The 13155-nt window shown below is 57.4% G+C and overlaps 1 protein-coding gene across 1 annotated transcript; it reads right to left on the bottom strand.

Annotated features, from left to right (window-relative positions):
- Positions 1-500: 500 nt before the first annotated feature.
- LOC147729534 (uncharacterized) lies at positions 501-5466 on the bottom strand. The gene is made up of 2 exons (XM_086954007.1): positions 4715-5466; positions 501-582 (listed from the first exon to the last, which is right to left on the bottom strand). Exons 1-2 carry the CDS (start codon positions 5464-5466, stop codon positions 501-503), a joined length of 834 nt encoding a protein of 277 aa, XP_086810133.1.
- Between the last annotated feature and the right edge of the window lie 7689 nt (positions 5467-13155).

The raw sequence follows: 13155 nt of genomic DNA, 5'->3' as shown, positions 1-13155 counted from the left end.
CTCGCATGTAATAGTAGACACAGAGTAGGCAAAGGGAGATAAAAAAAAATATGATGTGACTCACGCAAGTCTTTTTTTCCTTTTGCTCCGGTCAACTTTTCTTCGTTATTTTCCGTTTTTCTTTAAATGACAAATTCCTTTGACGCATTCCTTGATGAAATATACGTCTTGAAAAGCGCTTTGACGCTGGTTTCCCTCGTCGCCAATTTGTAGTAAGGCAATCCAGACTCGAGGTGGTTGTAGGATAAGTATTTATTAAAGTTAAAGTGACAACAGGTGAGGGCCAAGGGAAACGGTCTCATCTCCTCAGCAGCTCAACCTACAATGGTAAAACACTAGAACACAAGTGCACTCCACACTCTACATTCTTAACACGAGGCATGGAGAGAATACACATTAAAGAAATACACAACATAACAAGTCCTTTATCTAATTATTTACTGATGCTTATATATGCGCACTACTGTCCTTTCTCACTATCCCTTCCATGCACCTTCACTTCACCTTTTTTTGTGCACCAGTTTGTAGAAAAATATATAGTTATGATTTTTCTCGTACTTTATATCTTGATTCATTCCAGTGCTGTGATGAAATGAAATCACATTCATTAGTGAAATAACTGCATGGTGGTGTTCTATGTTGTTCAGATACAATAGATTAATTCTTGCTTCGTCTATCTGCTTTTAAATTGCTCTCCACTGTGACATTACCTCATTGAACAACCTTCCTGGGTCACCCTCTTCCACTGTCTCTTCTGGGTACATGTTCCGCGTTGGCACGAACCTCAAAGTGTTCCTGGTTGTAGTGTGCTGACCTCTGCAGGCCATGACCATTGTTCCTGGCACAGTGGTCACTGCCCATGACCCCCAGTAATAGGGGTTGCATAATTCCACCCTTGTTAGCATCTCTTATTAGCACTTGGTCACCAACACACAGTTGCCGCTGTGCTGCCCGTCTGGCCTGGCTGGTGCTCTCATTGGTTTGCCTTCTCTTTGTCTGCACTTCTGCTTCACTGAGTGCTGCAGGTTGACAGCCCGGTCCAATTGAATGCTGTCACGGACTGTCGTTGAAACATTAGGTGCATGGGCGTGCACATGTTTGTAGAATGTGGTGTATCGCGATACGCCAGCAGGAACATGTGAAGTACCCACTCGTAGTCCTGATTCTGCTTCGCCACTCCTCGGAGTGCTTTACTCAATGTCCTCATAAACCTCCCGACTGTGCCGTTCGCCTGGGGCCACTGCGGCATTATCTTCCGTTGTTTGATACCCAGTGTCGAGAGATGCTGGCCGAAGTCTATTCCCTGGAATGGAATGGAGGGAGTTGATGGGGGGCCTCAAAGTAGATTGTTCGATCCATGTCATTTCATTATTTGCAGATGACCTGCTTATTTACCTCCGGGCTGGTGCGAATGTCATTCCATTGGCCATGCAGCTCCTTGAGGAATTTAGAAGGTGCTCGGGTCTCCGGGTAAACCGGAGTAAAACATGTGTTTCCCAGTGGTTGCTGCATCGAGTCGTCCTATTTCTTGTCCACCTAATTTACTTTGGGTTCCGCACACCTTTAAATACTTGCGCATCCAGGTCTTTCATGATCTGGACGATCTCTGTGAGGGAAACCTGGGGTGGGGGGATTTGGTCTCTGAAGTTCTGTGTCTCCGAGTGACACGGCTGCCCCGTAACCAGGGCCGTCTGACTACCGGGTGTTTTGGAATTCTGCCGAGCTGGGGCCAGAGTTCACTGCAGTGGGACCTGATTTTGTTCATGTCGACCTGCCTGTACTTCGAAATCATTAAAGCAAAACAAATTTCGTTCAGTACCCGCAGGTCCCCATCAATGAAATCTGCCCTCAGGTCAGCAGCATTCCCTAACGCCCGGTAGCCAGTCCGGCCTTGCCCGTAACTCTGGCGTTGACTTGGGATCGGGCGTTGGCTACTGAGCCCCCCCGCCGCCGGTACCACGAGTTCATGGCCTGCGACTGGGCCACGCACTGGAAAGACCCTAACCGGCAGGATCGCTTGCCACCTACCCAGCTCCAGAGTGCCCATTAGATCGGGTCGCCTCTGAGGTGAGTGGGTCCCGGGCTTCTGCCCCCCCCCATCCCCCCCTCACCCCCCTTGCAGCGCACCGCTCGTCCTGCGGCCTACCTCTGCTCGGCTCACTCAGCCTGTTTTCCTCCCGGAGGCCCCACTGCGTCAGGGGCCGCGGGTGAGCCCGGGAGCCAGCCACCCACCGTTTGTACGGGCTGATTATAAAGGGGGACTGGGGGCGCCTGGTGACCTGTGCTCACACGGCCACGCTAGTGAAGCGCTCAGCAAGGCTGATAAAACACTTTGGCAGCCTCATGCAAGTACGGTGATGCCGGATTTTTGAAGCAACGTAGTGCCCGTGACATTCTTTGCTCCCGCCCGCGCTCATTTGGGGCCCACCAGTAGGTGGGGGGGGGGGAAGCATTGACACTGACCACTGAAATGTGTGACAAAGGCCGCTTTTATTGGAATCAGGTGCACCTAACACAAAACAACCCCCTTGGCCTGTGCCGAACAAAACTAATGCTCACTAAATATGAACTGCCTAACCCCCCCCAACCCCACCCCTAACATGTTCCCCCAAACATTGCAATTGTAAACCACACATTCGCTCCACAACCTACCCTCCTACAGCATGCCCCAATGACCTCCATGACCTCACCCCTGCTACCCCGAGTCCCCAGGCCTGCAGGAAAACCCCCCTATCTCCTTAGGACAGCGCCACTCGAAAGCCGGATACGCCTTTCGACCCCCCCACTAGGACTCCTGCCTCCTGGGATACCTGAGCACCTCCAAAGCCCCATCCAACGCCTCCTTCAGCTGGACTGTATAAAGCTCCATTCCATACCTAGACAGGTGAACCCCATCCTTCCGGAAAAAATATATTGCGCCGTACCGCAACTCCGGGTGCTCCATTCTCCCCACCCCCTCCCTGTCACAGAAGTCCCGCATTTCCCGATTGATCTTCCTTTGGGCTCTGTCAATGGCCGCCGGGCGCTCAGCCCCCCTCCACACCCGCCTAGGAATGAATTCCGACCATATAACATGGCAGCCCGCCCACTGCTCCTGGATCTCCTTCAGGTCCCTCTTCATTTGTTTGAGTAGCGCTAACCCCTTACATTGTACCAGGTCGTTCTCCCCCAGGTGAATCACTACCACATCCGGACACACCCCCCCCTCACTATCGAGTTCAACAATGGGAATAACTCATGCCACCGCCTACCCCCTTTCCCTCTCCAATGGCACCTATACAATCCCGGATCCAATCCCAAATTGAGTGTTCGATGCCTGTCCCACTCCGCTTGCTCTGCCCGTTTGACGAAAGAGTGGCCCACAACATAAACATTCAGCACTGCCACCTCTGGCCCCGCCACAGCACCTGTAAAGACACACATGTCAGAATCGGGAATCACTGCGGCATCAACCCCTCCACCTCCCTCAACCGCACATACGTCCTGTAACAGTCAGACTTCCATCGCCCCAGCCTCTGTATCTCTTCCTTCCCCCAACCCCTCCGAGCCGCCTCCGTCGCCGCCCCGATTCGAAAGGAATGCGTCCCGAACGCCAGGGGATCTTCTCCCACGCACCGGAGGGCGCTCCGCAGGACCCACAACGCTTGCGACGGGGTGACGCCCATTCCCCCACCTCGACCAAAAACCTCCCCCCGCGTCTCGCCCTCGTGCTCCATCAACCGCCTACCCCACGCCGCCGGGCACACCCCCTCCCGGCCGCCCGGACCCAGTACCACCCAGGTTCCAACCCCCCTCTGATCCGTCTTTGACCGCCGCAAGCGCACGGCCACCTCCCGCAGTTCCACATCCCCCCACAACAACCCCCCCTCCCCCTACCCCCCAGCAGCTCTGACACCCGGAAAGCCCCGAAGAAAAGCCAAGACATCAAAGTTGAAAACCGCACAACCTCGCCGTCGTCCCTGCACACCCTCGGGAGCGCCCTGACCACTCCCTCCAGCAGTTCCACCGTGATGGGACGGCGCAGCCGCGCCGTAGACCCCCTCTCTCTCGCCCACCCCTCCAACAACCTGGTCCCCAGCTCACCCGCCGACGGGGGGTACCCCCACCACAAATTGCCCATGAAAGCCACCGCCGACAACTTGCCCGCGATCGAGACCCTCGACAAACCTTTCTCCATGAGCGCCAGCATGAACCTCACCACTTGCTCCTCGCGCCGCCACCGGACCTCGCTGCGCACCGCACCTGACTGCAGGAATTCCTCCCAAGCTAGCTCGTACGTCTTCCACGTAGACACTGCCACCGACGCCTTCACCAATTGAAAGACCCGGCCTCGCCCACCGACCACAGTTCCTCCGGCACCGGTGTCCTGACCTCCTCCGCCGTCGTGGCTAGCCCATGGAACCTCTCCCACTGTGAACGAGACAACGCATCAGCAATGTCATTGTCCACACCCGGGACGTGGCGCGCCTGAAACAGAATATCATTCTCCAAACAGCGCAGCACAAACACCCTCATCAGTTTCAGCACTTGCGGGTCCCTGGCCGACTGTCTGTTCACCACCTGCACTACCGCCATGTTGTCCACCCGGAACAAAACCCGTTTGTGGGCCAGTGCCCCCGCCCACACCGTGACTGCCACCACCAACGGGAACAACTCCAGGAACGCAATGCTCCTCCCCCCCGCCTGCCACTGCTCCGGCCACTGCTCCGCGCACCACTTCCCGTCCCAAAACAGCCCGAAGCCGCAGACGCCCGCCGCATCCGAGAACATGGTGACGTCCCACTCCCAGTCCTCCGCCGGCGCCATTGGTACCCCGTTGAAACGCTCCAGGAACGCCCGCCACATGCGCAGGTCCTCCTTCATTCCCGCGGAAAGGCGCACATGATGGTGAGGCAACGGCAAACCGGACAACGCCAACCCCAACCGCCGACAGAAAGTTCGGCCCGCCCGCACCACACGGCACGCAAAGTTCAAATGACCGAGCAACACCTGCACTTCCCGCACCGTCACCTTCTTTCGCGACAACATTCCATCCACTAGATCTCGCATGGCAGACCTCTTGTCTTCAGGTAGGCGTGCTTCCATGGCGACCGAGTCGAGTTCGATACCGAGAAAGGACAACACCGTACTGGGACCGCACGTCTTCTCTGGCGCCAGGGGAACCCCAAACTCCCCCATCAACCCGGCCAAACCATCCAGCAGCCGCTGACAGTCCGCCGCATCGGGCCGCCCCACCAGGAAAAAGTCATCCAGATAGTGCGTCACTGACTCCGAGCCTGTGCGCCTGGAAAAGACCCACTGTAGGAACGAGCTGAAACGCTCAAACAGCGCGCATGAAATGGAACACCCCATTGGCAGCGCCTTATCCACAAAGATGAGACTTTGGAACTGTATCCCCAGCAACTGGTGATCTGCCGGGTGCACTGGAAGAAGCCGGAACGCCGACTTGATATCGCACTTCGCCATCAACGCGCCCTTGCCCTCCGCCGTGACCAGCCTCCGCGCTACGTCCACCGACGAGTATGTCACCGTCGCCAAATCCGCCGCAATGTATGCGTTGACTGATTCCCCCTCCGGCCACGACAAGTGCTGTATCAATCGGAACTGCCCCTCCTCCTTCTTGGGCACCACCCCGATGGGGGATATTATCAGGCCGGGCAACGGCGGCGCTGTAAAGGGGCCCGCCATCCTCCCTTCCCTGACTTCTTTGAAGAGCTTCTCGCGTACAATTCCCTTATGTGCATTCACCGACTTCAGGTTGTCCGCCCAGCGAGCAATCCGCGGTCCCTCGTACCCCAGCCTGAAACCTTCCCGGAACCCCCGACGTAGCACGGCCGCATCCTCCGCCCGCGGATATGCCGCCAACCAGGGCTCCATCCGCTCGATCCTAACCGGCGTACGAGCCTTTTCCCAAGGCCCCCGCTCCCCCCCCTCTGCCCCCACCCCGTCCTCCCCACGTCCCACCTATGGGTGGGGCCCCTCCTTGGGCGGGCTGTTGTCCCGGGGGGCCCCCGGGGCCCCAGCAACGCATAGCCGGGTGTTTCCGGCCGCAGGACGAGCATTCGTGTCGAAATTTGCACGCTGCCCTCCCGCAGGCTCCCCTGTTGAAGTCCCAACAGGCTCCCACTGCCGCCTGGCTTCCCGAGTCTCCCTGACCCACCCCCCCCGGGTGGTGCGGGCCACAAAGGGGGGCGACGCCAGTGGAAGGCCGCTCGCCGTATAGATGGTGCGGCCGAACTTCGCCCCTCCCATCGTCTGCTGGTACAAGTCTGAATCCAGCTCCCCCCATTGAGCTTCCGGGTCAGCCGCCATGCGCGCCCGGAACTCCTCATCGTAGTGTGACCATGCATACCCGCCATAAGTCACCTGCGCCCTCCGCACAACGTCCATGCACTTGAACAATGCGACGCACCGGTCCGGGAACTTCTCGCAGTACACGCTCGCATAGATGAGGAACGCCGCCGACCAGTTGTCTAATGTCAGAGGGACCTTCGGGCGCCTAGCTAGCTCCTGCTCCTCCTCCTTAGACCCCTCCTTGGACGTCAACTCCCTGTGCAGTAGTTTCAGGATGTCTACGTATTCCCCTTTCCAGATCTTCTCCTTCGTTGCCACCGATAGGTGAGCTCCCAACGGCTTGGTGAGTCCCATATACGGAAGCTTTCGCACCGGCACCACGCAACTCTCCTTCCCCCCCACCCGCCGTCTCTTTCTCCCCCGCCGCCGGTGTGACACTGCCCGCGCTCAGCCCGTCGCCCTGCGCCGACCCGTCCCCGCACCAGCCGCCACCCATCTTCCCCGTCGCCCCCCGTCCCCACTGACACCTCCACACACCGCCTCTTGCCACCCCCCGCGCCATCACCTGTCTTACCTGGCGTCAAGGTCGGCGTCCTTGCTGGATCCCGCCGCCTAACCAGTGGAGCTGAGGGGGCCGTCACCCTTGGCGCTTCTTGCCTTGCTGGCACATCTCGCCTTGCTGGCACCTGCAACACACTGTCAACAATGTTACCAGCCCCCCCGTCCTCCCTAAGCTCCCCCTCCTCTTCGGAATCCGCATCACCCAGTTCCACACCACTCCGGCCCCCCACCTGGGGTTCCAGCCTGCTCAAACCCGCTTTCTCCCGACACACTCGCATCAGATCCATCCACTCTGCACTCACTCGTCCGCTCTCCCCCGCAGTCAAATCAATGTCAGTCATATCCATCCTCGCTCCCCCACCCCCGGCGGCCGTAGTGACCCTTCGGGGAGGGGCCGGCGGAGACGCATTCCGCCTCAATTCGCTGTGCTCGCGAAGTAGGTCCCTCGCTGGAGCTCGGCCGTCCGCACCAAACAGAGCCGGCCCATCCACTCGGTGGGTGGGAGCCGCATGTTGCTCCCCCGAGCGCCTCGCAAACAGCTCCTGCCAAGGAAAAAAGGTGGAGTCCAGCATGCCAGGGTAACAGCCGCTCCCGTCCCCCCCCCCACGCGCTGCCCCCTGCTCCACCCCCCCACCCCATTGCCGCTCCTCTCCCCCATCCGGCCGAGTGCCCCCTGCGCCGCGACGGGACCCCCCGCCCCCCAACTCCCAGCCCCCGTCCCCATTCCACCCCCCCACCCCCCAAAACCCCAACTCGGCCCGGCCCCTCCCCCGCGCCCCCATGCGGCCCCCAGGGTGCCCCCATGCTCCCCTCCCCCCCCAACCTCCCCCACAGGTCGCCCCTTCCCCCCGCCCACTCACTCTCCCTCCCCCAACCCCTTCTGTCCGCCCCGTCCCACCTTGCCATCGCCGACCCCCCCCTCTCGCCTGACGTCCCGCCACCTCCGGGCACCCCGCCCCGCGCCTCGCGCCCGCTCCGACCCTCCGCCTGGCCCATCTCCCCACCCCGTTCACCCCGCCCTGGCCGCGCCACGCCCCCCCGGCTCCCCCCACCACCCCCTTCCTCCGCCGACGAAGAACTCCGGTCCAGTTCTGTATCCACCCCCCCTCCACCCCCTGCCCCCTCCCCCTCCAGGTCCGTGTCCTCAATCAGTAACGGGGAACCCGCCCCTCCCTCCCCCTGCCCCCCGTCCTCCTGCCCCGCCTCATTCCCTTGGACTGGCCCCCCCTCCCCCGTTTTTTCGCCCCCCCCAACACTTCAGGATCCCCTCCCCCTCCTGCACCGACCCCCCCCTCCCCTCGCGGCCCCACTGCACCCAGGGCACCCTCCCCCCCTCCCCTCGCTCCTCTATCGTCCCTCGCGCCCCTCCCCCCCCTCGCTCCTCCGCCGTCACCCTCGCCGTCACACTCGCCCCTCCCCCCACCGCCTCCTGTACGAACTGCAGGGGCTGTTTCTTCCCCTTCCGCCCTCCGCTCTTGGCGCTCTTACGCGCCTTGCCCCGCGGCGCTGCCTCAGCGTGTCTCCCTCCATCCCCCTCCCCTCCGCCCCCCCTCCCGCCCCGCCCGCCCCGCTGGGACGTCTTAGGCCGCGACCGCGGCGGATCACATGCTGCCACAGCTGCAGCGGCGCCGACAGCAGCGCGCCGCTGCGGCCTTACCTTCACGCCGGGCCGCAGGACATCCAGGCGGCCCGCTTCCCCCAACAGCCGAATGGCCTCGGCAACACGCGGGTCCTCTCCTGACATCGCCGCAATCGTCCCCCACGCCGCAACAAAGCCGACAGGTACTGCGCCACGCGCTCAGGCACTTCACCTCGCCGCACCACCCGACTGCACGCCACGCGCCCCCAACAGAAAACCGGACGGACCACACGAAAGACGACCCCTGGCTGCTGTGTCACCGCACCACGACAAAGTGTGCGGTGACACAAAATGGCCGGGCTATATGTTAACCAGCCCAAAACTACCGATCCCACCCAACCAGCCCAACACGCGCCGGCTACGGCGCGCTCTAGGGGTCAAACTTCCTCCCCCCCCACCACTGCGCCCCAAAATTCCCGGGGGGGGCGAGCCTCCCTTCGGTCGGCCGCCCCCCCAAATCCCCATTCTCCTTGGCGGAGCCTGTGTGCGGTGCTGCCAGTGGTGCTGAGCCTTCGCAAATGTGTGCATTGCCGTACTGTTTGTTGTGGCGGAACGTACTGAGGATCCCCTGATGCCATTTTGAAGCAGCACGCTGCGCTAACCCGGGCAGGCATTGTGGCCATTACTGCCTCGGGGGCCTGACCACACAGACAAGCACACATCTGAGCTGTGAACACCCGCCCCGTTTAACAAAGGGATGGATAGCAAGGACCCAAAACAAAGCTAGCTGCAATTTATGAAGCCCACTGGGAAATCAGAGAAACCAGAAATCATCATGGCTGAGGGCAGCGCGGAGGCGCCAGGCGACTTCGACGCCCCTGCCCGTTCTGGTGCACTTTTGCAGGAACTGCGAGCAGGCTTTAGGGCGTTAGTTTACCGATTTGATGCCCTTGGGAAGAGATTAGATACTATGGGAGCCAAATTAGATTCTCACGACAAGCGCCTAGACAATGCCGAAGGGAGAATTTCCGACCTAGAGGATGGGGCAGCCCAGTCTACGAGACACCTAGATAGAATTAAAAGAATCCTTTGGGACTTTGCCACTAGGAGCAAAGATTTAGAGGTGCACAGCAAGCTATTTAACATACGCATTCTTGGGGTTCCGGAATCCACCAACACTGGTCACATGGATGTATTTATGGAAACCTTGCTTTCAGACATTTTTGGTAAAGAGGCCTTCATCCCTCTGTTTCTAGTTGAGCGCGCCCACCCCTCTTTGGGGCAAAGGCCTAATCTGGGCTGCCCACCGAGACCCATCATTGCCCACCTACAAAATTTTCGGGACAGAGACACTGCACTGAGGGTGGCACGAGAACTGGGCTCCATAACTGTCCCTCTTTCCTGACTTTACAGCCATGGTGCAAGAGGCTAGGTGCAAATACTCGGGCGCCAAGGCTGCTCTTCGAAATCTGGGGTTCAAATATGGCATGATCTACCCAGCTCGCCCCCGAGTTGACATAGAGGGTCGAACTCGGATTTTTGATACCCCGCAGGCTGTACAGGAATTATGCAAACACTACGCACAATGCGAAGGACACAGACCTAGCGACAAGTCATGAGGTTCTCCTCCGCACAGTTGCTCGGTGGCCAGTGTGGAGCCGTTTTCCACTGAGTAACAGTATGCCGTTTAAATAGAAACAGTACGGATGAGGTACAAGAACAAAAATGTATAGAAGTGTAAGAATCGCCTCAATGAATATTTCACGTTTTTGGGTTCTGGCATTACGTTGTCACGCCCCAGTGTATAACACGTATTGTTGGTTTCAGAGACCGTGATATGTCTTACTTTGCTGTTTGATGCTTTATTGAGCTATTTACATGATGCATATTACAGAGTTCATGATGGGGGGATTCCCTGTAGGGCAAAACGCAGGGATGGGTGGGTGGGGAGGTGCACTACAGAGCGATGGTTATGATTTTTTAAGACACAGCTAATTCACTGCTATTCATTGTGTATGAATATTGATCTATACGTGCAGTTTACATATCTTGTTGCAAACAATGACTCCCTTGGTGGAGGTCTCTTATTAGTACTTGGTCATCTACACACAGTTGCCGCTGCACTGCCCGTCTGGCCTGGCTGGTGCTCTCATTGGTTTGCCTTCTCTTTGTCTGCACTTCTGCTTCACTGAGTGCTGCAGGTTGACAGCCCGGTCCAATTGAATGCAGTCACGGACTGTCGTTGAAACTTAGGTGCATGGGCGTGCACTTGGTTGTAGAATGTGGTGTATCGCGATACGCCAGCAGGAACATGTGAAGTACCCACTCGTAGTCCTGATTCTGCTTCGCCACTCCTCGGAGTGCTTTACTCAATGTCCTCATAAACCTCCCGACTGTGCCGTTTGCCTGGGGCCACTGCGGCATTATCTTCCGTTGTTTGATACCCAGTGTCGAGAGGTACTGGCCAAAGTCTATTCCCTGGAATGGAGGGAGTTGATGGGGGGCATCAAACTAGATTGTTCGATCCGTGTAATTTCATTATTTGCAGATGACCTGCTTACTTACTTCCGGGCTGGTGCAAATGTCATTCCATTGGCCATGCAGCTCCTTGAGGAGTTTAGAAGGTGCTCGGGTCTCCGGGTAAACTGGAGTAAAACATGTGCGTTCTCAGTGGTCGCTGCCTCGGGTCGTCCTATTTCTTGTCCACCTGATTTACTTTGGGCTCTGCAAATCTTTAAATACTTGGGCATCCAGGTCTTCCACGATCTGGACGATCTCTGTGAGGGAAACCTGGGGTGGGGGTTTTGGTCTCTGAAGTTCTGTGTCTTCTTTTTGGCCCTCTCTTAAGCTGGCAAAGATGTCATGTATTGCGTTCTCTAAAATGGTCATGCTTCTGAGGCTTTTTAACTTTTTCATAAACCTCCAGGTGAAAATCCCGGTATTCGGGTTTTGGATGATTGATGCACTCCTGCAGGAATCGATTTGTGATGGTGGGTGCCAGAAAGTTGCATTGGCGACCCTCTGCTGCGCCCCATTTGAGGGCAGCCTGCGAGTACCAGACTCTGAATTGTATTTCCTCGCGGCTTAGCTTAATTGCATTACAAAACAGTAGGATGGGGTGGGCTTACAGGAACTTGGTCAGTTGGGCGCTGAGCCCAACCGGAGACTCCTGCTGGTAAAGCTGTTGTGCCCGACACTTCGGGATCCACGCTCAGGCATCCTTTTGCCCACTGCTGTGGCCTGCTGGCAACGTGGACTAGGGCGTACTGGTACGGTGACCCCCTATGCCCCTGAACTCTCGCTGGTGGGGTTCCCCCAGGGGGACCCATCGGCTTTCTCTTCTGCAGGGCAAATGGACTCTTGGCTTGATGACCCTGGGTGACTGCTTTCTGATGAATGTCTTTTTGACCTTTGAAGACCTGGTGGAGCAGACAGGGCTGCCAGTGGGACAATTTCTTATCTATGAAGCACTTTGTCATGTGGAGTGATGCAAGAGCAGAACCTCCCACACATGCGGCGCTGGGAACGGGCTCTCACCAAGTCTCGTGATTCTCTAAGGCTATGAACGGGCTGGTTAAGAAACCATTGGACGCCCTTTGGGCTCGCAGGGCCGCTGACGTGGGCCGGGACATGACCGATGCTGAATGGGAGAGGGTGAATCCATATCCACAGAAAGTCTGTCACAATACGCGTCTTAGACATATACAATTCGATTACACTCATAGGACCTACCTTCCTCCTCATAGGATACAGACTATCTATGGTGGGGAGACTAGAGCTTGCCCTCACTGTGGGACACTGGATGCTTATTTTGGTTACATGATTTGGGGTTCTTCTGGGTTCACAGTGTTCTGGGGGGAGGTAATCTTTCTTCTTAATAGGACTCTGTCTAGGACACTCACAACTACGCCTGCAGTGTGTTTATTTGCCCTCTTCTATAGGCAGTGCCCAAAGAAGGTGGGCAATAAATGAATGGACTTGGCCATGGCTCAGTCCAAGTGATGAGTGTCCATGGCCTGGAAATTGCTCAGGGGACCTAGTGTGGACACATGGGTGACTGATGTCAGGCGCTGGGCATGGGCTGAGGATAGGGCGCTATGGAAGGAAGAATTTATTTTATTTATTGCACTTGTAGAGCGTGCTTGTAACGACCGGGTTCTCGAACCAGATGGGATCAGCTCCTTTGAGCACTTCCAACCCAGCCGGAACGTAACCACCTCCCTCCTCAGGACCCATCTATCCAGGCACCTGGGTACCTACCTGAGGATGGGGAACTCGCAATATACAAGCTCATATCATCGGAAACACCACCAAATCTATAGGATTACTAGGAATACTCACTGATTACTAAGGACGTCCATGCCCTACACCACACCCATACCTCATAGTCTTGCGACCACATGGGTCCAGACTAATCTACCCTGGGGCAGTTCTGATTATTTACCATTGCACACTGATCACCATCAGTGCTCACTCGACACGCAATCCGGTGTGCCATACACACTGAGCTGCAGCCCCAGTGCTCTCTTCCTCACAATCCGGTCCACAATGCGGCGGACCTACACATCAGGCTTCCACCTGATGCTCTCACTAACGCCACTTTCCCTAGAGGCGATCTCATTACACACCGTATCCCCCCGGTGCTCTCTCAAGCCACAATCTTGCGGGTATACACACTGACCACAATCAATGCTCTCACTAACGCCGCTACAGAACGACGA

The sequence above is a fragment of the Lissotriton vulgaris genome, chromosome 2_1 (assembly GCF_964263255.1).
Source record: "Lissotriton vulgaris chromosome 2_1, aLisVul1.2, whole genome shotgun sequence".
Classification (NCBI taxonomy): Eukaryota; Metazoa; Chordata; class Amphibia; order Caudata; family Salamandridae; genus Lissotriton; species Lissotriton vulgaris.
Note: the sequence above shows the minus strand (reverse complement) of the source record. Positions and strands in the feature narration are given on the sequence as shown.

Coding starts and splice junctions, on each gene's coding strand:
- LOC147729534 (XM_086954007.1), bottom strand. CDS start 5,466: ATGGCGAAGTGCGATATCAAGTCGGCGTTCCGGCTTCTTCCAGTGCAC. Junction 583..4,714: donor CTGTTTTGGGACGGGAAGTG/GTGCGCGGAGCA, acceptor ATTTCATCACAG/CACTGGAATGAATCAAGATA.